This window comes from Chroicocephalus ridibundus, chromosome 4 (assembly GCF_963924245.1).
Source record: "Chroicocephalus ridibundus chromosome 4, bChrRid1.1, whole genome shotgun sequence".
Lineage (NCBI taxonomy): Eukaryota > Metazoa > Chordata > Aves > Charadriiformes > Laridae > Chroicocephalus > Chroicocephalus ridibundus.
The window spans coordinates 46,277,714-46,305,385 of NC_086287.1; the positions used below are offsets into that span (position 1 = coordinate 46,277,714).

Below are 27,672 nucleotides of genomic sequence, written 5' to 3' on the forward strand. Positions count from 1 at the left end.
TTCAGTACACTGTAGTGCTTAATTGCTGTACAAGATAATCCAGTCTCCTTACACAGTCATTGGGAAAGGGAGGACTTCTGCTGTGTACGCAAGAAGTCTTGTTATCCAATTCAGCAGCTCTGAGATATCCCAAGGCCAAGTGCACGCTCTTTGGACACTACAGTGCTGAAGCTGGATACCTAGGACAGGCAATCTGAACACGGCCTTAAGCTACATTCTCTATTTGGACAAAATGTCTTGGATGGAATATCCCATCTCTTCTTGTACAATTGTGAACCTGCTGATACTCAAGTAAGAAAAAAGCAAATTCTAGCAACGGCAGATTTTATAAAGAGCAGCTTCCAACAGAATCAGAAACTTACTGCATGTTTGAACTACACCATAGCCTGCAAGAGTCACTTGATTTAAACTATTAAGAATGAGGCAAAAGGCTCTATAAAGGCAAAAGTTTTGGTTTTGTTTTAAACCATCCAAAAGACATTGTTTAAAGATCTGTTCATAATAATTTTCTTCTAAACGTTGTGTTACCAAGGAAGAACATGATCAAGAAACACCCAAAACTCATGCACTGTTATTTCCTGTATTTTTAAGGGTAAATAATGCAACATAAAAATAAATAGTTACCTGCGGATCTTGCTTCATTTGGGCAACCAATTTCTAGAAAGAAAAAAGATGCAACAATACAATGAAGACTTTCGCTACAGATATTGTTCAACGGTTTAAAATTCAACATTTTTAAAGACCCTTTGTAAAAGCAAAATATTCAGCTTACAGCATTTCAATAGCAAGGCCTGGAATCCAGGATTATAATTCCCAAACCCATTCTTATTAAGATAGTAAAACTACCACAATAAGCCACCACTTTTGCTCCTTCTCCTCAACAACCCTTGAACAAGCAATGCCTTTTAAGGACAATTTAAGCCAGCTGGGTAAAATAATCTAATAGCTGTGTCTCCTCTAGAATTGCTGCCTTCTTTGCTTGCAGTCACAAGAAACAAATCACAGATAACCACTGCGGGCACAAAAGCTGTTTGTATATTCAAGAGCAGAACATTTCAAGTACTAAGGGTCCGCCTGTGTGTTGGCTTGGCTGGTACCACATGGAAGAGCCATGTTCAGAAGTATCTTTGCCACTTTTCTTCCTCAGGGAGAGATTGAGATCATTGTAGAAGAGATGCCTTCCACATCCAAGGGAAAACAGACAGATGGTTACCATTCACTATTCTTCCTCCTTTATTTCCTTCAGGCAGCTGCAGGAGGATGCTGCCTATTGCTAAGCAAGGAAAAAGTTACCAGGCTGTCACCAAAGAAAATCAGAGCCCAGAACAATGACACAATATAAACCAAAAATTCTCAAATTTCTTTTCTGGTTACAGCCATGTTTATTCATCGCATTGCCATGTCCCTTCCACACACACAAAGGACAATGTAAAGTCTGTACTTTCTTCCCCATTCACTCATCAGAATCAGGAAAAGGAGTCAGATGGACAAAAAAAACAAGAAAAATGTTTCCTTCCAACTGCATTGATACTGCTCAGAGAATTCAGATTTTGTCAACTGATTTTCTTTAAAAGTTTATTTCCTTTCACATCACAAAAATGGTATTAATAAGAAAAAGCATAATACAAAGATAGTTCTGGGTCAGACCACAGGTTTACCTGCTGTGTTTTCTTCCAGTACTAGGCAATAGAGGCATCAGCATGATGTCTCTGTTGGACAAGCATAGAGTGTTATCTCCCACCTTTCAGAAATTCACATCTCTGATGTCTTCAAAGAACGTGTCTTTGGTTTAATAGCTAGTAACACACTTTTCTTCCATTAATCCGCCTTAATTACTTTTTGAACTCAGGAAAACACTCAAAATTCTGTGACAATAAGTTCCAAAGTTAAAATACAGTACTCTTATGTAATAGGACCTTCTTTTTCTTTTGAATCTGCCTCCTGATAATGCAAGAATGAGGGGCAAATAAGATTATGGAAAAAACAGCCTTCACTCGAGTCAAGAGGAGTTGGAAGTTGGCCTCAATAACCCTGATGGGTCCCTTCCAACTTGAGATATTCTGATTCTATGACCGTTTGTCTTTTCATCTTCTTCCTAGATTTTTTCCCACACCACATATTCCCCCATCAGTTACCATTTCTTCACATTGAAAGCCTCCTCATGCACAAATCATTCCATTGCTTTGTTCACTCCTAGCACTCCTCCCTGCACTTCTTTGGTTCGTCTCTATCATCTGGAGACAAAGTTTAAAACTGCGTGCAACATTCATTACACTGTACTGCACGAACCCCTTCTGCAATGATAATAGCTAAGTCACAGCCCGCTTATTGCAGATGTAAAACCAGGACTGTTTTTCCAAAGTGTATCACTTGGCATTTATGTACGCTCAATATTATTGTTTTATCATGCTGCCACATGATGAACAGGAGCTAAGGTGCTATGTCACCCTTTTGCTTACATGCTTAGCTTAGTTTTCCTGGTTGCTTTCTGCCACATCAGAGTTTGACAAACACCGTATCTGTTAGTTTTTATACAAAGTGCTTGTACAGACTCAGTCATAAGGCAATACAGCCACTGACTGTAAATTGTTCACAAAGTATTGCTAAATTTATGGATCACACAATACTGTGTCATCCAATCATAAAAAAAAATATTTTTGTGCAATCAAATGCAATCTAAATTTAAGATATTTTAAAACCGACTGATCCTTCTGCTACATACAAAATGAGAAAAGGAAAAGGATGTTTTAGGTTCTCTACACACATCAGCTCGAGGAATCACCCATGAAGCCCAACCCTTCTGTGAGTACAGCGAAATATAACTTCTTTAACACTTCTTGTGATCAAAACTATGAAGAGCAGACTATTTCAAAATAACGTTAATTAAATCAACACAGTAGCAGAATGAACTACTTAGATTCAACACATCTTTTCTCAGGAGAAGGAATACAGCTCAGACATGGAAGATATTTGAATATTCAAGTTGTACTGTGATATAGCAAGTGACCTGGTCAGACTTCATTTATGGAGGATTCTTCGATTAACGAAATGAAACAAAAAAGTAGCTTTTTCTAAACAACCAAACACCTCCTTTGGTTCCTTATTGGTAGTTTAAGATACACTTTGCCTAAGCAGCAGCATCAAAGCTTCAAACAGAGTTCTGGAGGTGAACTGGAATAGGGAGGAAACAAGAAGCTGTTCTACAAACAAAAATACAGCCATACTGAGCATCACTTTCTACAGCCACGTCAGCAGTCACAAGTGACACACACTGCATCAGGAAGCTGGGAGGCTTAGACTCATAGACTCCTGTCCACCACTTACAAGGGGACAACAAACTATGACTCTATGAGCGTTGGCAAGCTTTTTTTAGAGTCCTCAGAAAAAGAAATATTAGATAATTAAAAGATGATGAGACAATTCTGCACAAATCCTAGGCACTGCCAAAAGAAGAGATATATTTTATATCTGAGTTACAAAATTCAAAGACGTACAATACAGTTCAAGCATTTCATTTGAAGATTTCTTTTTTTTGTGCCAAAACCAGTTTCATTTCTATCAGTGGCCATTTGATGAGCACAGCAGTAACCACTCACACGCAGTTCAAGAAAAGTTTACTGAAGCACCCAACATGTTGCTGCAAGTGTTATTTTCCCATCATAAACATTTAGACTTGTTCTTAGCCTTAACTATGGCAATATACAGTATCTTGAAGAAAAAAAGACAACCTTCTGATATAATGACTTGTCTAGTTTCACCAACTAAAACCAAATTTAAAGTCTATTTCAGTGCAGAGCTCACTTTTAATGAGGATGGGGCAAAGCTAAGGCAAATGGTCAAAAAACCTTGAAGCTGTTAAAAAAAAAAGGTGGGTTTTTTATTTTTTTTTACACATTTTCTCATCTTCATCCCTGTTCATTATCATCATTATGAACAGATACTAAAGATCATTCAAAATTCACAGTCTCAAAATTTTTTGTTATCTTAGGCATAAAGTGAACTAAAGATACACACAAGAAGTTAAGTGCTGTTATACAAACACAAGTATGACTAGCGTTCTGATCACCATACAACAGATAATACTTGAAAAGGATACTTACTGGCCTTAAACATTTTAACACCTGCAGCAAAATGCTATGAGTAATTTCTGAATTTCCTTACCCCCATAACAAAACTTCACTGAAGTTTTGAATGCAAGGGCCTTGGAGTTTCTGAGGAGAGCCAAATACTCCTCTGTAGTTCTGGAAATTCATCTTTAGCTTTTTCAAGTTTTCCTCCCTAGCTGAAAGTTGTATTTTGTTAAAGCAGGTATAGCTTCATTTTACTATTCCCTCCATTCAAGTTCTTGCACTATGCTCATCATTGCAACAACTACTGAACAAGTCATCTAGAACACTTGTTTGGACAAGTCATCAGGTAATTTGGAAACATCTTCCAAATTTTATATGATGAGTTACACTGATCTTTTATCCACTGTGTAACAATTGTGAGTTTCAGATATCCAACAGAAATACTTAAAAAGGTCTCGTTGATAAATCTAACATTTGGCATAAGTTGGCAGCTACTCTGTGTTTATGACTGTAACAATTTTTTTCCCAAGAATTAATACGCATATGTCCTTTTACATTTGGTAAATTAGGAAGTTTTGTGGGGTTTTAAGTTTTTTTAAATTATTTTTAATATTTCTCATTTCACAGACTGGTTCGGGTTGGGTGGGACCTCAAAGATCATCTAGTTCCAACCCCCCTGCCATGGGCAGGGACACCTCCTACTAGACCAGGCTGCTCAAAGCCTCATCCAGCCTGGCCTTGAACACCTCCAGGGATGGGGCATCCACAACTTATCTGGGCAACCTGTTCCAGTGTCTCACCACCCTTACCGTAAACAATTTCTTCCTGATATCCAATCTAAATCTACCCTCTTTCAGTTTGAGACCGTTACCCCGTGTCCTACCACTACACTCCCTGATAAAGAGTCCCTTCCCCATCTTTCCTGTAGGCCCCCTTTAGGTACTGGAAGGCTGCTATAAGGTCTCCTCGGAGCCTTCTCTTCTCCAGGCTGAACAACCCCAACTCTCTCAGCCTGTCCTCATAGCATAGGTGCCACAGCCCTTTGATCATCATTTGTATTGTAATGGAATAGCAAATTGCAACTCTACTGCCACAAAGCATCAGACAGGCTACCAGTAAAAAAGACACACTATAAGAATTTCTGAGCCCAAGCACTACAATGTTTTAGTTAGCAGAACTATTCAATTACCAGTTTAGAAGGTACTGAAGTAGGAGACACTCCACAAGAGGAGCACCAGATGAGACTATGCTGCACTATGTACATTTTGCTTGAAAGTTCCTCCACCATATTCTTCCATTGCTAACTGAATACTGAAGTTGTCTTCAGAACATCAGAAAAAACCTTCCAGACAGACGCTGCTGAACAGAGAGTTTTCTGAATGTTTTTATCACTACTACAAAATATTAAAAAAATAAAATAAATCCTGATATGTAGATTTTTCACATTCGCTAAAAACAACAGGTGGTAGGGTCAAAATGCAGAGTATAAAATTCTAAAGTAGTTTCCAGCTTATAAAACAATTATTACTATAGTTGTAGCACTATTACTTAATGCTGCCATTAGTAGTAATACTATCAGCAACACTAGTGCTGCTATTACTTAAAAGTATAAAAGCAAGAAAGAATACAAATTACCTGGTGAACCTGAATTTCCACTTTCAGAGCCTCCTGTAGAGTCTGCAGCTCCATTCTCTACCTTCTCCACTTTCTCTAGAAGTATCTTTGCTGATTCCAGTGCCTTTAGTTTCTGGTTTCCTCTTTAACACCAGTGCTATAGAAAAATAAAGGTTTTGTTTTCATTAGTGAAGGAGAAAAGTCAGTTTGAAAAAAGATTATAACAGAGCAAGAATTCAGTAGTGAACTATATTCAACTACAGCTTTCTAGCCTAAATACAGCGTTTCAAACACAAGAAATCTACAGGCTGCATAAAATGCCTGCCTTGGAGTCATTTAGCCAAATTTGTTACTTCCCTCATATCCCAAAGTTGACATATCTGTCCCTTATCTTAGTTTGCAGACAGCTATTTCCTACCAATATCCTATTGCAATTGCATATTAAATTAGAAAAACTTAACTACCAAGAATGTTTTAAAAATCTGTGTAGATGAGAAAATATTCTGGAGACTAAAATTCTGCAACCCAAACAGCAATAAATTGTTAAACAGGATGTACTGCATTAACATACTTCCCCAATACTATAGAGCTGTTCTTAGATGGGATGGTCGGCATGCAATTTGACAGAAAAACATTAATATATTAATAACTCACTGCCTAAACTTTGTGCTGAGTTAGTCATTCCAGTTGAAACCTATTTTGAAGGAACACAAGATTGATGTAAAGCAGCACAAGGCTTATTCAAAACCATTAATTTTGAAATCTTTTACTTCTACTGGAATTCTACTCGTAGAACATGAGTTTACTATCTTCACTTGTACTACAAACAAATTAATGCCCCCAACCTCTGACACAGAAAAGCATTATCAGCTATACTTCTAAAAGCCTTGAAAGTTGGACACAAGATTTTTGTTCAGGAATATGTTAAAAGTATCAGCTTCTGAAACAGGATTAAGATTGCTGTCTCTATGCCACACGTTCAAATCACAATGGAACCTGTGTAAAAACTGGATGAAAAAACATCTATACATACATACACATAAAAGCCATCGGAAAACATTATATAGCAATCTTTCCAGTCACTTTTCCATCCAGACACCACACATTAAAGAATTGCTGGAGTGTTAAATAGTTCCTATTTTTTTATTTTTTTGAAAATTGCTCACAATTATTGCACAGGTATTGTAGCCAACCCAGAGGCTTTCATGATGGGACTTCACTGTTTTCAAAAGGATATTGACAGTTTAGATTAGACACGTAGGCTGTAAAAACAGAGTAAATCCCATAAGTTAGAGAATTTTATTTAACATTTTCTCACTACAGTATACTGAAGTGCCGGACAAGTTCGTGAACTCTAAAAATAAAAGGGTTTTTTTTGGGGGGGTGTTGTTTTTTGTTGGTTTGTTTTGTTTTTTATTTAGATTAATTGTTTCTCTTTCCAAACATAAATGTGTTACAAAGAGAAGACTGTAAAGGGGGTTTTAAAAGCATTCTATTTAAACTCCTTGTCTGTGGTGTTAGCTTAAAGTTACTTATTTAAATAACAAAGGCCTGATCAGACTTTCTAGTCAACATATGAAATGACCTTGGGCAAGGGCCTCTCTCACATGTTACATAGAGAGAGAGAAAACAGCTGCCTTTGCAGCACTACTCTCTATAAAATTGTAATTTGTATCAAGGGATACATGGAAATTACATATAGTTCCCTGTTCTATTACCACAAACAGTAATGAGAAAACAGAACCCCGGATTATTACTTCCATTCACTGACAAGAACAACTATAGCCTGCATTAAGTTCCTACCACTGCAGCTTCAAAAGAAACCAGGCTTCAGAAAACCACATGGGAGACTGGCTAATGAAAACTGGAACCCACTGCAGGGGCAAAAAGTCTTTCATAAGCCTTGGAAATTCGATTTTGGGGTAAAGATACAGGCAGATATGACCATAGTTTCTTTCTCAGTGTGTCTTCAATGAGTGATGAATAGCTGGTATCACTCTATAACTCCATATTAACTTCAAAGTTAAGTGCAAAACAGCAGAAGAGACAGTTATCTCATCTGAGAATGTAAACAATATCCATAATTTTAATACATGTGACTGTAAAGCCGAGTACTAGTTCATGGGAAAAATGACACAGTACTTCTGTAAAAAAATGTATAAAGATTGAGCAACTACTATCAATGCGCAACTTAATTTGACAGATAGAAACTGTAGTATTGATGGTTCATAAAAAACTAATCCAAACTAATTTCATAGATGCCTTGAACAGCTAGAAAGATTTTTCAAAACTATTTTTTAAGAGGTTTTCAGAACAAAGCGATAGTGCTTTGCAGAAGCAAGCAGTTGCTCAGCCTAGCCATGTTTACAGGGGTGTAGACATGAACAAATATAATTCACTGTCATACTGAGGAACATATATTGCAATAATCAGAATAGTTTGGGTTGGAAGGGGCCTTTAGAGGTCATCTAGTCCAACTCCTCCTACAATCAGGAGGGACATCTTCAACTAGATCAAGTTGCTCAGAGCCCTGTCCAACCCGACCTTGAATGTTTCCAGGGATGAGGCATCTGCCACCTCCAATGGGAAACCTGTTCCAGTGTCTCACCACCCTCACTGTAGAAAATTTCTTCCTTATATCTAGTCTAAGTCTACCCTCTTTAGTTTAAAACCATTACATCTTCTCCTATCACAACAGGCCCAGCTAAAAAGTTTGTCCTCATCTTTCCTGTAGGCCCCCTTTATATACTAAAAGGCCGCAATAAGGTCTCCCTGGAGCTTTCTCTTCTCCAGGCTGAACAACCCCAACTCTCTCAGCCTGTCCTCACAGGAGAGGTTCTCCAACCTTCTGATATTTTTGTGGCCCTCCTCTGGACCTGCTCCAACAGGTCCAAGTCTTTCCTGTGCTGAGGGACACTACTCCAGGTGGAGTACTCCTCACCAGAGAGGAGTAGAGGGGCAAAATCACCTCCCTCAACCTGCTGGCCATGCTTCTTTGGATGCAGCCCAGCATAGGGTTGGCTTTCTGGGCTGCAAATGCACATTGCTGGCACATGTCCAGCTTTTCATCCACCAGTACCCCCAAATCCTTCTCATCAGGGCTGCTCCCAATCCCTTCATCCCTCAGCCTGTTTTGATACGAGGGGTCGCCCCAACACAGCTGCAGGACCTTGCATTTGACCTTGTTGAACCTCATGAGGTTCACACAGGCCCACTTCTGGAGCTTTTCCATGTCCCTCTGTATGGCGTCCTGTCCCTCAGGTGTGTCAACTGCACCACTCACCTTGGTGTCATCTGCAAATTTGCTGAGGGTGCACTCAATCCCACTGTCATGTCATTAATGAAGATATTAAGGAGTACTGCTCCCAATACAGGTAAAAAACCCAAAACAATTCTAGTAACATACCAATCATTCAGTTCCATCCCGAAATATGTTACAATTTCAGATTTTTCTTTCACTGTAATTTAAGAAGTTAGCAGGTCTTAAGATTCCTTAAAATTTATTCCTTCAACATGTATAAATTTGAAGTAGGTGCCATACTATAACATCTGAAGAATTAATTTCAATTCATAAGACTGAAGCTTCTAAGAAAAGGTGAGAGAGATTAACTAACTTTTGACCTTTTTTTCATAGGTTTTTTAAGTCTTGACTCCTTCCTACTTCCCCTCCTCCAACATTCCCATTATAGCCTCACAGCAACTCACTTTGCAGTATCATCTACTTCCAGATACCTCCTGCTGGCAAAGTTACACTGAAGCACATTTTAAACATAGGAAACAACCTCCTCTTCAAAAACCAAGTGTCTGACATGTAAGGAAAGAGAAACTAATGCTGCTTCATCAGCAAAGGCCACACGGTAAAGAATGATCTTTTACAATCACCTCTGCCAGCTGCTATATTTGTCAGCTAGCAGCACCAGTGTTCTCCATAGTAAAAAAAAAGAAGCAGGATACGCAATTATGAGAACTTTGATAAATTACAAATAAAATACTATATATTTGGCATGGCATCCCAGCCAAGGCATGCATCACCACTCTAAAGATAAGGCAACAGGCAAAGGACAGCGAAGAATTTATTACGAGGCTCTGAAGTGTTCTAAGCATCCAAATCATTAGTGGGGTGGGAGAACACATTAAAATAAGATGTTCAATTAAAAATTTGGTCAAGTTGATGATTTCTGAATATGAAATTATACAGTTGTTATTCAGTTGTACCCTGTAACTGAATCACTCTAGAACATGCACTTGTACCTTCCTTTCCCAAGCAGGAACACCTGTCCTAAATTATCCCTGTCCAAGCTTCCCCTGAAGTATCTTAAACACTTAACCAATGTTAATTTAAAAAAAAAAAAAAAAAAAAAAAAAAAAGAGGAAAAAGTGGTAATTCCTTACATCCAACAAATCACAGACTGTACTTTTCTGGTTTATGTAGAATAATGTCTAGAAATACCTATGAGGGCAGCTGGTTAAATATTGCTAGTATTTCCTTTGAAAGCAGGTGCAGAACTACATAGGCAAGTGGTCACGCATTTTTTGAGTACAAAGATCTTCAATATTTTTGAACTTTTATTCTTTTAGACTGAACTTCAAGGGAAGATTTAAAAACTTAAGTCCAGGGGCATTATAAACTATCTAGAATACGACATCTGAAGATGTATAAAGCCATCCTTGGATTAATCATAAAACATATGGCATTTTCCACCTTAGTCTTATGACAGCAGAATTATTTTAATTAAAAAGCTTGCAGATGATTGAAATTGCATGGATAGATTGGTCTGCAAACATCCTTCATCCCATTAGTTTTTAAAGGAAAACCTGTATATGCCTTGTTCAATGCTAGAATCGGTGATTTCCAAAAGGAAAGCAGAGGACTGTGGAGTACGTGCATCTCTTCTACATCCAGACATACTTCCAAGCCTCAACCAGAAAGAGCACTGAAAGCAAGATGTAAATTTGCCATTCCTTGGATTGATTTCAACTATTGAAGGCAGCAGTCCTTCATACAATTTCTTGCTGGCACGCATTTGTTATAAATAATCCTTTGTTTCTTGTGTGGTTGCTTCAAAACTTAAAATTTCACATTCAGATAAGTACCCCAATGCACTGCAGTTAAGGTATTAGGTGTTTATATACTATATAAATATTCAGAGACTCAATGAAATCTTAAACTCTACAATAATCAGGTAAGTGCATTAGCACTTCTCTATTATTATCTCAATTAAATACAATCCATATCAGAACCTCTAAAATATCCCCAAAACTATTTGAACTATGACTATTTTGAAACTACACTAGAAACACAGCTGACAAGGCATATACATATATATACACGTATGTGAATATATATACACATACGTGTGTATATATACATATATATATATATATAAAAAAACAAAGGTAGGACCCACACAAAAGCCAGGAATGCCTTCTGTGTGTATGGAAGGACTCTGAATAACTTAGAATTTTAGACAGAAGTCTTTCTGCGCCAAAAAATGTCTCCAAATAAATTTGCTTTTCACATTACACATTACATCTAACATTATTATTTTTGAGTAGATGAATTTAAACATTCACTGTACTCAGACCCCTGGGCCCAAATATCAGTCCTACAGTGATTTTATTCATAGGTCTGGAGCTTCCATCAGTAACATTTCCTTTCTAAGATTTAATTTCTAAATATAAGAATAGATAGGATTTCAGTTTCAGTAAACATCAATTTTTTTTCAGGAATGGATGCCAGCTCTTCGTATCATCTATTCTTAGGTAAACCATCTTAGCCCTGGGAAGAAGTACTTACCAGTTTTAAGAAAGTTATCCCCTTCAGCTCTCTACCCCCTCCTACAAAAGAAAAACAAGAACAAAAGATACAATTACAAACAGCTTAACTACAGTTTGAAACATATAAGGAAAATTCACAGATTTGGAAAGTTGGGGGGGGTGTTAGGGTTTTGGGGAAGGATTCAGGTTTGGCCTTTTTTTTTTTTTTAAATGCTGAAGCTAACTATAAAATACCACTTAGAAAAATCTGTTTGATATGGCACGGAAAGACAAGGATACCTACAGTTCTAATCTGGATTAAAATACGAACTATTACTGTCACTAGGAGAAGAAGAGATTACAGGTGCAAGCTTTTCTAGTTCTGTGCAAGGCCTGTGTCCCCCTCCTCTGGGGGAAATACCTCCTCTTCATCACATTTATTAACATCTAAATCACAAGCCCTGTCACAGTTGCCACAGCAAAATATGACAAGGTTACCCATCCCAGACATTTGCCCACCACCTCTGCTTGAGGTTATACCAGCACAACAAAGATGGTAGAGCAGGTGGTGTGTCAGCACAGTCACTAGAGCTCAAATCCCAGAGTACTAATGTAAACTGAAATCAATGGCAGTTTAAGCTAATATGCTAGGTCATGAACTGTGGAGGCCGAGAAGATACACTGCTCATTACACTGCCCGTGTCATGAGAAGAACAACATTTAGCAGCAGAGCAAGGTAGTACCTCTTAAATCATCCTCATATGAATCATAAAAAACTTGTGAGTCAGTCCTAAAAAGACAGCTAAAATATAAATGATAAACTCATTTGTTCAATTACTTTGCCTGATGCTAAAAAAAAAAAGCCTCCAAAATACTCCAATTTTCTAGTAAAATACTAGAATATTAGGCTATTTTAAGATTCAACTCCACAGCTAATAAGATCTTTGCAGATATGTTTCTATCCACACGCAAGTCATCGCAGAGAAGTTTAAGCCTCAGCCTTATAAATAGATACAGCAGTAGAAAGCCACATAATCATATCACTCTCAGTGGAGACCAGCACAAGTGGAGGAGTTTACATTTACTGACCAGGAGAACCAGGGTACTGATGAACATCCAGAACAGAAAAGAAAACAGGAAGCCTATTGCTGGTAGTGACTGTACGTATTGTCACTCTTCTAGTCTCACATTTTATTGTGCATTTTAAACAACAAAGTATTACAGAAGATAAGTTGTTAAACTCATTTTAGAGCAATTTCAGGTTAGTTTAAATAGCATCCAACTGCTAACATGGTAGGATATGAGCTGGGGAGGATGGACTGTTTTGAGGCTATATTCAAATTAAGTGCATTTGCTCTGGATACTACAGAATTTGAAACACCCTCATTGCTGAGGGTGCCAAAGAGACAGGTGTGATTATCAGACTCTAGTTGTTTCTTCTTCAACATTAAGACCTTAGTCACCATGTCGACCTCCCACTATCAATCAGTTCTCTCATTGGTCCAAAAATCTATAGAGGAACATTTGTCATCATACAAGCACTAACCATCTCTCTTCAACAAGCAACAAGTACAGCTCCATGCTATTAATAAAAAAAATAAAAATAATAGTAAAAAGACCTCACTGCTGTAGATGACTGACTCTGGAAAGGTACACAAAACAGTTCGTACTACACATCTGCAAATACAGTCTTGGAATAAAAGAGCATGATTTTTATTTAAAAAAGAAAAATAGCAGTTTACTTGTAGCACAAGTACACACAAACTGAAGAGAAAACCGTCACTTAAAAATAACAGCATGATTAACTGTTCCTTCCTCCCTTTCTCCCTCCCTACATAGAGACTCGTCTCCATAGCAGAACCCTAACTTCATCAAGGTTGAGCTGTGCAGAGAAAAGCTGCACAGTTACAAACTTTTGGATTGCATTTAACCACTCCGAAGGGCTGCAACCCCAGGCTGACAACCCAGGGGCTCCCGAGGACAAAGTTAGGAACACCATGAGTTTAATCGTGACTATCCGAGTGATTTGCTGTGTTGCCTTGGAGAAGTCACTTAGAGAGGACCTAGACAGGGAATGGAAGTACATTTGCATCCTCTTCTGTACATAATTTACTGCAGGCTTTTTCTTAAGTGTTTAGAACAGGGTAACGTTTGAAAGTCAAGCCTTTGGAAATACAAAATATTTTAATTCTGCCCTCATGCAAGTATAGCATTTTTAGTGGCATCTCTGCCTCATTTAGCAGAGAGGACAAGCTTAAAGAATGAAGTATCAGTTGAATAATTTCATTCTGATTTTTCAGTTTGCATGCTTTTTTAAATTCAACATCTAATCTCTACAGCAAATAAAGAACTGGTTTCCTCATAAGCAGCACACTAACGAGAGACACAGAAAAACTTGTTCCTGATACAGGCAAGTTATCTTAGATAGGGAATTGAGACAGAGAAGTGAAGAACAAACATCCAAGATTGCTAACTCCAAGCATCTTAAACAGACCTATGTTTTCCATTGCTCTTAACATTTTTGCAGTAGAGAAGAGTTTATGACCAGCTAAATCTGTAGCTTTGGTTCTTGACAATTCTCTGCATTTGTGGCTACTGAGAACTAACCCAGAATAATATTAATGAAAAAGGTAACACGTAAGATCTGCTGTATAGATGAAATGAGATTATTTCTTGTTCACAGCAAGAGTACATATACAAACTCACACTGCCTCTCTCACTCTCACTACAAAATACATTAGAAAGTTAAGATTAGACAGCTCGCAATCATTCATATCAATAGAGAAGTCTGAACAGTTTAGCACTCCGCAGCGTTCCTTAACAAAAACTTCAGCAAGTAGAAACGTATCACAAAATCTCAGCTATTCATTTTACTGAGGTTGCCCATTGAAGACTCTAGAAACAAGTGCTGTAAGCTGCCTGAGTTATGAGTCTGCATGGTTAGCTCTCAGATTATTACAGTATATTCTGCAATATTTGGGGGGTTTTAAAACCCCAGCTCTAGGAGTCATATTTCTATATCCACCTCTGCTTTCTATTAAGAACACTGCTTTCTTACCAAAACATATATATGATCAGAAGAAAAGCTTGAGCAATGCTTACCTATGGTTATGACAAGCTAAAAATAAAAAGCAATTAAAACTAGCACTAACCAAATAAAACACCAAAGCTCTACAAATACATTTTTCTTAGTGACATTGTCTGTTGATAATCTGATATTAGTGTTACTAACAGTAAAGGTGGTTTGATATATATACACACACTTAAAGAAGTAACATTCCCCCCCCCTCCCAAAAAAACAAAGGCTCTCAACATTTTCAACAATTCTAGACAACACATGTAAGGAAAAAATACACCACCATTACCAGAACAATTATATTCGGCAGATCAACTTTAAGCCTTTTGTTGAAGTTTGTAAATAAGGAGAAAAGTTACTCATTTCATGGGACTGTTACAAAAACAAAGACCTCAAACACAAAACTCCTATGTTTAAGGCTTGGTAGCCCCTGAGGACATCAGAGAACTACATATGGTGGTTAAACATTTTGGCACACAGTATCTGAAGGTTTAAGACTATATAAATGCTAAGTATCTGTATATTAAGATGTTTGGTTACATCAATCAGATACTTATTACCTTTAGCTCATACAGTAAAGCTTAAGCTTATGCTACTGTAACCAGAGACTCATCTGGAAAAACTGGGAGAAAAGTCACATTTGGCGATTTTTAGTTGGCATTTTTCCTAACTCTGGAAGCCAGCAGGTGTTTACTGTTAGAGCATGTAACTTTAATCAGGAACTTTATAGGTACATATCACATTACAATATTTAATTATGTAATTTTTACTTTTTGCCAATAGGATCATGGTCTTGTTCAGTGCAACGGATGGACTCAGATGAAAAAGGACTAATTATTGTGCACAGGCATTTGCAAGAATGACATTCTTTCACATTTCAGAGCATTGCTTGACAACATTAATGGTAAAGCATTAATTAAAAAATTAAAAATTAATACTTTTTTTGGTGCAAAGTACACTGCATGCAGAAGGGATTAACAGTTTTCTCTGGACCTCTGTCTTTAGATGTGAACTCCTCAAAGCAACAGCTCTCTTCCTATACTTGAAAGGCATCATATATAGACAGCACTCTACCAGTATCTTCTGGGAAAACAAGTCATAACAGTTACTTTCTTGTGATTTTCAGGTCAGAAATGAAACAACTCATATTCCTCAACAGGACAGGATTTCTGCAGTCTCAAGAAAAAGACCAAACACAGCCCAGACAGGGGGTATACAAGCTATTTCAAATTACATTATTATATGGCTCATATTTCGATGACCATGTTAGCAGCGCCAGCGCTGCCACTTCTGTGATTAAAAACAAGCCTCCCACGTGCCAGTGCGGGGAATCTGATCTTGCCGTTGTGATGCAGCTGGGAGAACTCCCAGTCAGCCCAGTAACAAGTGCCAGGCAGATGGTAAAGGGACCAACAGGGCTGCCCAAGATAACCGAGACTGCACTGAAGCGTACTAGCCATGCCTTCCAGTTTGTCCATCTGCGCAACTCCTTTATAAATTCTTTCTCTTTCTCCTCCCTATCCCCACCCAATACCAGTATATAATTCCCACTAAAACGGTCAAGGAGCTTGGATCTTCTATCAACAGACAACCTACAGTATTCAAACTAAAATCTCCAATTCTGCCTCCAGGTTCCTCTGCTGCGATGATTAGCCATGAAATAGATGCAATTTGGAGTTTAAGACACCTGAAGCTGATTTCATTTGGGGACAGATTGCTTCACCTTCTCTAGAACAGTTTAGAAAACCATCAAAGTAAGCTTAAATGGAAGCATGTGATGCCATCATTTGTCTTTGCAGAAGCAGTACTATATTTAACATATAGAAAATGAGCCAAAAGACTTGTTACAGCTGAAAAGACTATCCCCATTGTAAAGCCAAAACCACTTCACAACCTGATTTTTAAAATATGAACCAAAAACTTGCCATGGCCATCAAACACATTTAGGCAGATGAAGATTATCCTCTTAGCTCTGCTGGCGCTGCCACTACAGCGCTGATAGGCACTAGTAACTCTTCTTGAACACAGTCTTTCCTGGCATCTAGGGGGTGGGGTGGGGGATGAGATCATGCTCTACAGCAAAATAAAAACCCACATTTGGCCTAGAAGAAAGTCAGGACAAGTATGTTTTAAGATGCCAGGATCGCCTCTCTCACCCAAGCAGCTTTAAGGTATGTGGCTTTGCACTTTTTACCCACGCACAAACCCCTCTGCATTGAACAGCCTTAGTATATTTCTTGAATCAGAGAAGCACTGCCTAAAGCCACTTACACTTCGAAAGGGAAAAAGTTAATTTAACTTGCCAAGCATTAACCATTTAAGCCATGTTTAAAGTAAAACACTCATCCTCCCACTTCTCACATACTTCCCTCCTCCTAAGGGAAAAAGAGTAAGGTTCTGCCATTTAAAAGAAAACGAAACCAACCCACAGCAAACTCAACTCCTTGCTTTTCTATTTTGTTTCATATGACAAATAAGGCATTCAGGAAAACAGATTTTATTTGTTAAATAAAAATTAAGCTAGAAAATTGCAGGTCTGCCTCTCTAACCTATCACCATTAGTAAGCCTGGCAGAAGTTCTTCCTGACTTGCTACCAAGAGCTCAATGTACTCCCATTCTAATCACTTCTAACATTCATAAAGTTATCATCAGTACAATTCGGTTCTTTGTACCCAGAAATCAGCATATGGGGATGTTTTACAGCATTGTTGCATTCAAAAGTCATGGTACTGCAGAGAGAGAAACACGAACAAGAACACTAAGCCTCACTTTTCTCAGCGAGTTACCATTCACCAGTCTTAGACAAACACAAAGCCACCTTCTATGCAGCATGGCTAAATTCCTGCTCATGTAAAAAGCTGAACAACCCAAACTTTTATTTTGGTGAATTACTTTGTTATGTAGGAGGACTGTTTATCTATACATACACTAAGAGGAAACCCTAGTCCTATTTGAGTGTGTAAGTTTACACTTTACTAACATCACAACAGCAGAGTTTCATATCTGAAGCAGGGAACCAGGGAAACTTTTGCAAAACTTAAAGCACTTACATGATGCAAAGATATAAATCAGTGGAAGGTAGAGCATGGTGTTTGTTTCTAAAAACCTTTGCTGCATTCTGCCACATTCCATAAAGTTGCTGCAAATGTGGTTTTTTTTTTAAAAAAAACAAAGTTTATCAATTAAACTTTTTAAAAAGTCAGTTAATCTGTTAAGTCTTAGAACTGGAATTTTATGGTTTTTTAAAAATTAGTTTCAACTTATTTACAAAGTATACATGCAGCTGGAAGGGGAAAAAAGATAGGTCAACAGAAAACAGGAGGAGTTGAGAGGAGAGCCACAAAAGTGATCAAAAGGACGGAACCCCTCTCCTGTGAGGACAGGCTGAGAGAGTTGGGGTTCTTCAGCCTGGAGAAGGAAGGCTCTGGGGAGACCTTATTGCAGCCTTTTAGTATTTAAAGAGGGTCTACAGGAAAGATGGGGACAAACGTTTTAGCTGGGCTGTAGCGATAGGAAAAGGGGTTATGGCTTTAAGCTAAAAGAGGGAAGATTTAGACTAGATATAAAGAAGAAATTCTTTACAGTGAAGGTGGCGAGACACTGGAACAGGTTGCCTAGAGAGGTGCCAGATGCCCCAATCCTGATCTAGTTGAAGATGTCCTTGCTCACTGCAAGGGGGTTCGACTAGATGACCTTTAAAGGTCCCTTCCAACCCAAACTATTATATGATTCTAGGAATTTTCCCCGCCCACCTGTACTAGCCCACTCCTTTGCCTCAAAATTTAGAAGAAATTCAAAGGGAAGTTATTTGGAGGTTAGTGTTTTGGTGTTTTTTTTGTTTGGTTAGTTGGTTTTTCTTTAATAACATCCATTCATTAACCTCTGCTATTCTTAAGGTGTGTTGTAAGTTTCTCATTCCAATCATTGAGAAGTTTCTGCCTTTCTTTCATACTTCAGAGACAGAGGACTGTTTCGGAAAAAGGAGATAAAGGAAAAGGAATTGTGACGAGGCAAGAAGGCTACTTTCTAGAAAGACAACACACAGGAAATCCTATTAATTGATTTAACAACTGAAGATGCAAGGAACAAGAGAAAATTAACAAAACTTCACTCCAGTACTGATTAAAGTATTTTTTCCCCTTAAATTCCCTTAAGAACAGAGGGATCTCCAATTTCTTGTTTTATTCTTTTAAACATAATGAGAAATTTCATATTGAGTGCCAAACTATTTTTCCCCTTCTAGCAATCCACTTTATCTTGGAAAGAACTGGCTTGCAGGAACGATGCGTTAGCATGGCAGAAGTGCCTTAAGAGTTTTGGGAAGAGGTCCAGAGTACAAAAGGAGACGATCTGGATAGTGCTGCAAGACTGCAGGCATGAAATGCAAAACTAGAGGTCTCTCTGACTATCACTGGAAGTGCTGCTGCAATTCTGATGTGGAGAACTGCAGGTATGTGCACATCCCCTGCTTGTACAAACTATTCTTTGGATTTTATCTGTCTACCAGAGACGTGCAGAGGACACCAAAAAAAAAAAAAGAAAAAAATAATCAGAAAAGCAGCCAACGCCTCGACCACAAAACAGTGACATTCAAGGACAACTACAGCCTTCCATTTCCACAGCTGAAAGAAGTGCTATTAACTCAATCTGCCAGCAGGGGGAAATGCCAAACAAGTGAAAAAAAGTTGAGAGCAAAACACTGGAGATGAGGAATAAAATTAAACAAAACAAACCAATCCCCTCCCACGGCCACATATCCTCAGCAGTTAAGGAAGGGAAAGATTCTGCTCTTGGAGAGAGGAGGCAGGATAAAGGAAGTATATACAACTCAAAGTAACCGAGCATTTTGCTCATTCTTCCAGGCTTTAGAGAGGAAACAGTGAAAGTGCCAGTCCAAAATAAAAGCATTTAAGAACAGCACCAGCAAGCAAAAACAAGCTTTCAGTTTCAGTATTAGCACAGAGTGACTGCAAATGCAATAAGGTTTTCTTAAATCTAGCACTTCAATGAAGAGCAAAGTTTTTTCATTACACAACTGAGAGAACCGAGGTGAAAGAATGTCAATTTTTAAAGTACTACTCAACGTGAATGTGTGAACTAATTTATTTAAAGTGAATACATATATTCCAGAAAAATAATTCTGCATTACAGAAGACTTCCTATTACATTTATACGGAATCCCAAGAGTCTGGACTTTTTTTTGCTGAAGAGGTTTCAGAACAGCAGGGGTCCCATTAGACACCCTGTTTTTCCTTCTACTTTATAAATATTATCCATACACCATTTCCATGGTTACAAAGTATAGCGAAAACTACTTAAAGGAATATCAGTTAAGGCAATAAATCTGTGTCAAACATATTTTGATGAAGGGCAACTTGCATGCAACAGACAGGAAACAGACACATTACACAATGCATTTTAAAATTAGGAAATGGAAAACCAAAATGTGTAAATTTGTTGAACAAAGAAATTTAACATGCACTTACAATGAATAAGAAGGTAACCCCTGCAATCACAAGGACTTTCAGTTTAAAGCATCACAGGCTAAGAATCACAAAGAGCAAGAGGGAGATTTTCAGTGACAGATGTATGGAGATGAGCTACACAAGCTTCTACTGATCTTACCTTCTGACAAATATCAGAGAGAAGCTAGGTACACATGTAATAATAAGCAAACATTAAAAAATGCAGATGAATTGTGATTAGTGATTATGTGGTAGGGCACCTTACAACAACAGGTAATCTTTTATACTTCCGTATTTATAGAATACTTCCAGCAAAGCTCAGTGTGTTATGAAACCTGCTAACTGAATGATAGTTCTTCAAGCATGCACAAGGAAAGATTAGACTAACAGTACATCAAGAGGTTTAAGTAAATCCTAGTTCTGCTCAAAGTTTATAGTTCTACCTCCAGCTTCTCCACTTTCACATAATTCATCCTGCAGCTGGAACACTCCCACAGGCAGTCAATATGACCAAGGCACTCTCCTTTACGCTGTCTTCTAGCTGTGCAGTTGTACCACCAGCAGTCCCCAATCTTTTTCTGGGGGGAGTGGGAGGTGAGGGGGTGTCACACTGCAGAAAATTGAAGTGATTCACAGACAGGTCTGGGAAGCACAAACTTCAGCAGCAGGAGCACTGGGCTAGCAGCACAAGGAAGACCTCCTTCCTTCCTTCAGCAGTCATCAAGTTTCAGTGTACCATCAAGTTTCAGTGTGCCATCTATAGTGGGTAAGAGGCTGAGCACTTCGCTCCTTTTCTTTTTAAATAAACACAGTCATCAAGAACTCATTTTCCCATTTCACTTTCCCCACCTGGCCAGAAGTTCGGCTTGTCAATTATGGTTTCAGTGATGCAGTCACACAGACACGTTCTTTTAATTTTGAGACTGGAAGACCTACTGGATGACCAGAGAAAAAGAGGCATCTGAGTTTGACAGGCGTCTGAATTCTGTATGTCCTGCTTATTACTCAGGCAGAATAGAAATCACTACCATTTTCTGCTTATCCTCATTATGGCACAGAGGAGAACAGTTCTTTGTGCATTTACTGTATTGTCCAGGAAAAGACTGTGTAAAAAGGTCAAGGAGAAAAATCAGCATTTAAGACTTACTTTAAACACTAAAACTAAACCAACCTGTGCTGGTTTTGCTATGGGTCAGCTTCCTTGTCAATATACTAGAACAAGTACTGGTCCACACTTCCTGTCTGGCACAGTTCTTTATTACAAACTGGCCTCTTCAATTTAATTATTTTAGCACACACATTAAAAATAAGCCATTTCATGTCTATAAAGCACAGCCGCATAAACTTGAAAATTAGCTGCTAATGTACATTCTTATGTTCTGTATTTTATGATACTGAAAAATACTTAAAAGAACACAGAAGCTCATTTTAGCTTCTGTAGAACTTTTGTTTTAACAGGAAGCGAGATGGCTCAACATGTGAAACTATACAGAAATTCTTGCCTTTACATCACTGGCTCTTAATATGTCACAGGCTTCTAAATAATGGTCAGAAGACAATACAGAAGTGATTTGTTAGTGAACAGATGTTCACATGACAAAAATATCAAAGAACAATCATTTGTTTCTTAATCTGTCTTCAGATTTTAAGAACAAGATGAAAAAGGTAATGCTTCACACCTGCTAGAAGTGATTATTTTTTTCTAGAAAGAATACCGGCTATTTAATTTCACACAGTTCTATGCAAAAAAAAAAAAGTCTCAGACTTCTCTTGATTCTGTTGGGTGCTCTGAACCCTTTAAAAGGCAGCTGGGATCCTCTGCTGCTACCAGGAAGGTATCACATTTTCCTCTCCCCTTGAATAAATACAACACCTGTTCTTAGTACAGCCTGCTAACACTTACTAAAAAACATTCTCATTCTACATTTGAATTTTATTTGCTTTTTGACCAAACTTATTTATTTCACCAGCTATTACTTCATTGCACCATGTTGTCATTTTGGCATTCCTGATCTCCTGAGCACAAAAACCCAGTAAAAAAAAAAACAACAAACAAACAACAAAAACCACCAGCATAAGACCTTCTAACAATAAGTACAGTATGCTCTGTGTGTAGATTAAAGAAAGAAAATAAACAGCATTAGGGTTTTCATTAGTTTCTCGTTCTGTGTACTGGTAAATTATGATAGAGCACTTAAAGGCATCAGCTTGTTTTACAAGTAGTCTAAATAAAAAGGCAGTAAACAGAATTAGGCAAAACGTGCTTGTTTCAAACTCTGAACTAAACAGAATACTGAGAGCTCCTTTCTCTCCCCCTCCATCTCAAAATAAAAGCATAAGCAAGAAGGGATTTCATTACATTCTTAGAACTGTTATAAGCGGAGTCAAATCCATCCACTCGCATTTAGCATGCAGGCAGTACACACTCCCGAGTACGTCACACTGAGAAAACACGCTTCCTGCCTTCCCAAGGCCTCCAACGCAACTGTCGCTAGGCCTAAATCAGGTAGGCTCTGCGTGCAGTGCTGCTGCAGATGAGCAGGAGTCCACCCCTTCTCCTCATTTCCCTTCAGATTTAAACTACCAGATCATTCCAGCATCACCTTTACCCCCCCCGCTTGCTACAAGGGAATCACAGTTTACCATGCAAGATCTGGCCCTTATTTTTTTCTTCTTTACTACACCAGCTACCCTGCAGCTTCTGAGCCATTGTCGGCTGTTGTTTTTTGTTCCTTGAATGCAACCGGACTTAGTCTGACAGGCTGCATCACCATTTTCACAGCATACCTCTAAGGGGAAAAAAAAATCCCCTCTTCTCGCTTGCTTCCTGCCGGGCTCTATGAACATTCAGATTTCCCCATTCTCTCAACAGATACAGAAGTCCAACACTGGATCAATATTCACACATTCCTCTCTTTCAACACCAATTCCTTACTCGCCTGTTTATTTTCATACAAGGCTATTAAATAAAAGTGCAATTAAGTCATGGCCTAAGTACCTCAAGTATTCTCTTATAGAGAACTTGATTTCTCTGCCAGGTTAATCCCACTCTGACAACTACTTTAAGCCTTTTACTTTATCTAATTCAGCATTTTTTCTCCTCTTAGGATTCCTAATATACCTTGTAGCTTTGCAACACTCAGGTTCGGGGTGGGGCGGGGAGTGAAGCCTTGTCTCTTTATAACGTGAACTTTCTCATCCAGGCAAGATGGAAAAATATGGAGATACAAACCACATTTTCTAATAGCTTTACCCTGAATGATATTTTGGGTAAAGTACTTGATGCAACACCGTTTCATGAGACTGACACAAAACTACTGGGGAAACACAACAGCATGTACAGATGATGTCTCAAAATTCATCTTCACCAGGCCAAACAAAAAGGGGTAACATTCTGGAGGTCAAACATATATCAGAATACTGTATTTAAAAAAACAAACAAACAAACAAAAAAAACTAAAACAAACAAAAAACATCCCACAACACCCAGACTTTAAAGAACCCTCAGACTTAGACATAAGTACAGAAAAGCATACTTCACCTGCATACTGGAGGCAAAAATGGTTTCATTGTACTTTTTCTTAAAAAAAGATTCCCCCCAAAAAAATAAAAACCAAACAAAAAAAAATCACCACGGTTTGCTCCTTCCAGAGAACCGTCCACAGCAATTCAAAAATAAAAGATTTCCCAGACAACCCAGAGTGCATGCAACTTTTTTTTTTAAATATATAATTATTTAAACAGTGATTTAACTAGCTCATTGCAACGGAAACCCTGACACACTTGATAAATAAAATATCTATGACAGAGTCCTAAAGAACTCATTATTAGGCAACAACCAACACAAAAAAGATGGACAAGTGAGAACAAGTTTATATACAAGTTCATATACACACCTTGGAAAGCCCTGTTTTCTCTTCCCCATTACAGATTTGTTTTCTGATCTCAAACTTTGAGCAGCTGTTTCCCCCTTTTCTATTCTGTGCACAACATACCTGAACTAAATTACAAGATTTATTTCAATCCCTTGTCTTCCAAGAAACACCTGCCCTAGAAGGAAGGAAAAGCGAGAGGACGCCACTCTCCACAGCCTTCTCAGACCCCTCTGCTGCAAGAAAACATATATCCTTGTACCAGGCAGGAGGTATTTAAGTTCCCAAAACAAACACGAGCATTTTAAAGAATTCTAAAACAAGAGGCAATTAATGTCTCGGAAGTCACTCCTAGTGAATAATAGTCCCTATTGTCATTTTAGCCTGTGCTAAATGGCATATTTTCAAATCATCTATTGGAGAAACATTAAGAATTTCAATTATTTCAGCCGTTTCTATTTTCTCAAGTTGCATTAACAAGCACATAATACCTGGCACAGATTCTGTGGGGGAAGTGGCTTGTATATCATCCTTTCACACACACACACTCCTGGAAGAAGGCAGAATGCTAAGAAGTACTTTTTTTTTTTTCTGAAGAGGACAGGATGGTGGTTTAGTGAATAGACCAAAGGACCCTGGGATCAGCAGCAGCACGTGCTGCCAATTTCAGAACTAGTTCATTTGAACAGCATCTGTCAAGTCACCTTCCAAATATAAACACACAATTAATAATGATACCAGGTTCATAACAATGCAAGTATTCATTTCTTGGCTTTGCATGTTTGTAGAACTGCCTGAGTAAAGTTCACTAATACACAAAACAATGGTTTGTCCAGGTAGAGAAAGAAAACCAAAACAAGCTTCAGCTGCTTAGGTTACACATGCTACAAAACCAAAACATATTATTCAGACTTCTCATTCATGAGCAGGTAAAACTGTCAGTTCTGCTTTTCCAAAATCTACACAAAAATTTTATACAAGTAGCTTTTAGGAATTAAACTTTTTGCTTAAACCAAGTTCCTGCTGCAGTCACACAGTACGCTAGAAATCGCTCAAATTCCACAACAGATTAATACAAACCAAAAAAAAAAAATATATCTTTTTTCCCACAACTTACCAAGCATCACAAGTATGCACCCACACAAGAGCACAAGCTGCTAAGAGCTTCTGAATATAATAATGTAAAATTATAATTCAAATTGCCAAACACACAAACAGCAAGGAAGCTGAGAGGGGACTGATTTCCCTCAACAATAATCTAAACCACCTAGATATGTGAAAAACCACACAATCCATACACACTGAGCAAAGCTGAAGTAAAGGATGCAATCCCTACAGCAGGCAAATTGTTACAGTCTGGATGTCACATCTGCATGTTCATACATGAAGCATTAGTCTTCTTGCCCTCTGGGCTAGAAGTCTTCTGGACAGAAGTGTCTGTCACAGCCCTTCTTCCTGCCCCTCAGATATGATAAGAACACATGTACTACTCTGTCAGTCTAATTATTTAATCCCCAATCAATACTTAGAGCAGCAAGGGAAAGGTAAATTCACATGTGGAAGCACAATATCAAAAGCAGCATTACTTTCTAACAATACTTCTCTGAAAAGTGTCTGTTCCCACTTTCCTGTAAATTCAACTAGTTAATACAAACTCTGCCCCACCACCACCAAAAAAAAAAAAAAAAAAAATCAAACTGAGATGTTCCAGTTAAACGAGGATTAAAGCTGTGAGGGTTAACATATGCCCTTTGCCTGGCAGCCAAACTGCCTTAAAACTGACCGTAATATCTATCCCTCATTGAGATCAATGCTGTGTGAGTAACAAGTTTTGGCTTTGAAACCAGAGTTTCAAACAAAAACTATGAAAATCCTACTACTATGACAAAAAAAAAAAAAAAACACCACAAAAGGAGATAAGCAGCGGATTCTTGATATTTATTAAAAACATAAACTTATAGCTAGTCATAACAAAAACATGATAGACTTAGTTAAAAATGGGAGTACAGGGACTTCCACAAACTGGAAGAGGAAAGAACTGAAAAAAAGAGGCAGGGAATACCACTACCTACAAGAGGTGATATAATTCACAGTACTAAGCTTACAACTCACTGGCCATTTAAACTAGCATTAGGAAAAGAAAAAATTAAAAAAAAATCTCGCATCTCTGAGGAACACACATCTAAGCATTCATATAGCAGATTGTAATCTTAATGAAATGAAGCTTTTGGACACCCAACTTCAAAGCAAAAGAATAGGGACCTTGGAATGTACACATCTTGAACAGCAAAAAGTTCATACACCACGTTGCATCAAAAACAAAAAGAAGGTGAACAGATTTGTACATCTCACATCACCTTAGAGCAAAATTCGTAAGAGGACCTTGCCCTTCTTAAGAATATATTAAAAGACTAAAAATAAAGAAAACACTAGACACTCAAAACACAGGGAAGTTACCATAACAAGGATCAGGGTTGAGTCTGTGAACCTACTTTTAACTGATCTGGCAAAAAGGGAGGTTGTAGAGATTATGGTGCTTTCCGTTATTGCAGATAGTTAAAATTAAAGCAAACTTCAAAGAGTTATAGGGGATCTGATAATACCAAATGACTGATTTTCATTTGTTGTGATATTGTCCTGTGTCGACAAGTGCAAAGTAGCATACTCAGAGGAAAAAATAACCCTAGTTATAAATACACAAAGATGAGTCTAAACTAGGCATTACTACTTACAAAAAAGATTTTGAGATTATTGCAAGCAAAACAGTTCAACTCCCAGCAGCAAGAAATCAGAAAAAAAAATCTCAGAAAGCATTAGAAAAAGAACAAACAGGGAACATTCTGCTGTGATGCACGCTACACGTAATTCTGGCTGCCCCACCTCAAAAAGGGGAGAGCTAGAAATGGTACAGAGAGGAATGACAACTAGGGAGCACATTTAAAACAAATGAAACTATTTTTCTCGTATCAACCCACCACGCACACAGAAAATGCAGTTAAACTGCATGGAACTCGCTGCTGTGGAACACTATGGAAGCCACAGACATAAACGAGTTCAAAAAGCCAGCAAACAAATTCACCTATAAATAGTTTGATGTTGCTATTCACAGTGCAATAGCCCAAATGTAGCTTCCATCTCAGGCAGCAGCTAAACACGCGTCTGTCAGAAATTTACTGTTAATATTTCAGCAGCTGACAGAATTCACCCATTTCCTACGCCGTTCAGTCAGCTGCTGCTGCTGGCCACTGATAAAGGCAAGATGCTGGATTAGATGGACGTTTGGTCCAGCACAGTATGTTAGTTCTTACATTTAATCACGTTGAGCAGCCATACCAGTATATGTCCTGGGTAGTTCTGGACGTTGGTTCTTCTGGTAAACAAACCGGGCTATAATTCAAGCATGTACTGTTAAAAGCAGAAATTGTAACTTCTGAAGCAGAAATCAAACTGGTTTGTGCTTATTGTGTAACATAATGCAACAATGAAATAAAGACATCATTAAGCATTCAAGGGTGTGGGGTTTTTTTTTGTTTTTTACATAACCCATCAGACTACTGAAAAAATTCTCCTATAAGCCCCTCACTAATCAGGATGTCAACCCAAGGAGATTCAGGCAGTTAGTCTCTCCTAACAGAGAAAGGCCCAGAAAGTTGGAAAGCAGTACTACACATAAGCCATGGATGTTTGCTGGAAAAACTGCCAAGATCCATTTCAGATTGGCAACAATTTGGCTTTCTCCCAGCTGACCAGAGGAAAGATCTCCTGAACCAATGGATTCAAAGGGAACATGTAGATGTATGTCTGACTCCTCTCCAAG

General features: G+C 38.1%; 1 protein-coding gene across 10 annotated transcripts in view; it reads right to left on the reverse strand.

Annotated features, from left to right (window-relative positions):
* The window catches only part of PHF21A (PHD finger protein 21A), a 141,404-nt gene that overhangs the window by 96,935 nt on the left and 16,797 nt on the right, over positions 1-27,672 (reverse strand). For all 10 annotated transcript variants that reach the window (XM_063331866.1, XM_063331860.1, XM_063331867.1 and 7 more), the window contains 3 exons: positions 11,482-11,522; positions 5,706-5,841; positions 625-657 (listed from right to left, as the gene is read on the reverse strand). In XM_063331866.1, coding sequence (XP_063187936.1) covers positions 625-657; positions 5,706-5,759 — 87 coding nt within the window. In that variant the 5' untranslated portion in view covers positions 5,760-5,841; positions 11,482-11,522. The remainder of the gene's footprint in view (positions 1-624; positions 658-5,705; positions 5,842-11,481; positions 11,523-27,672) is intronic.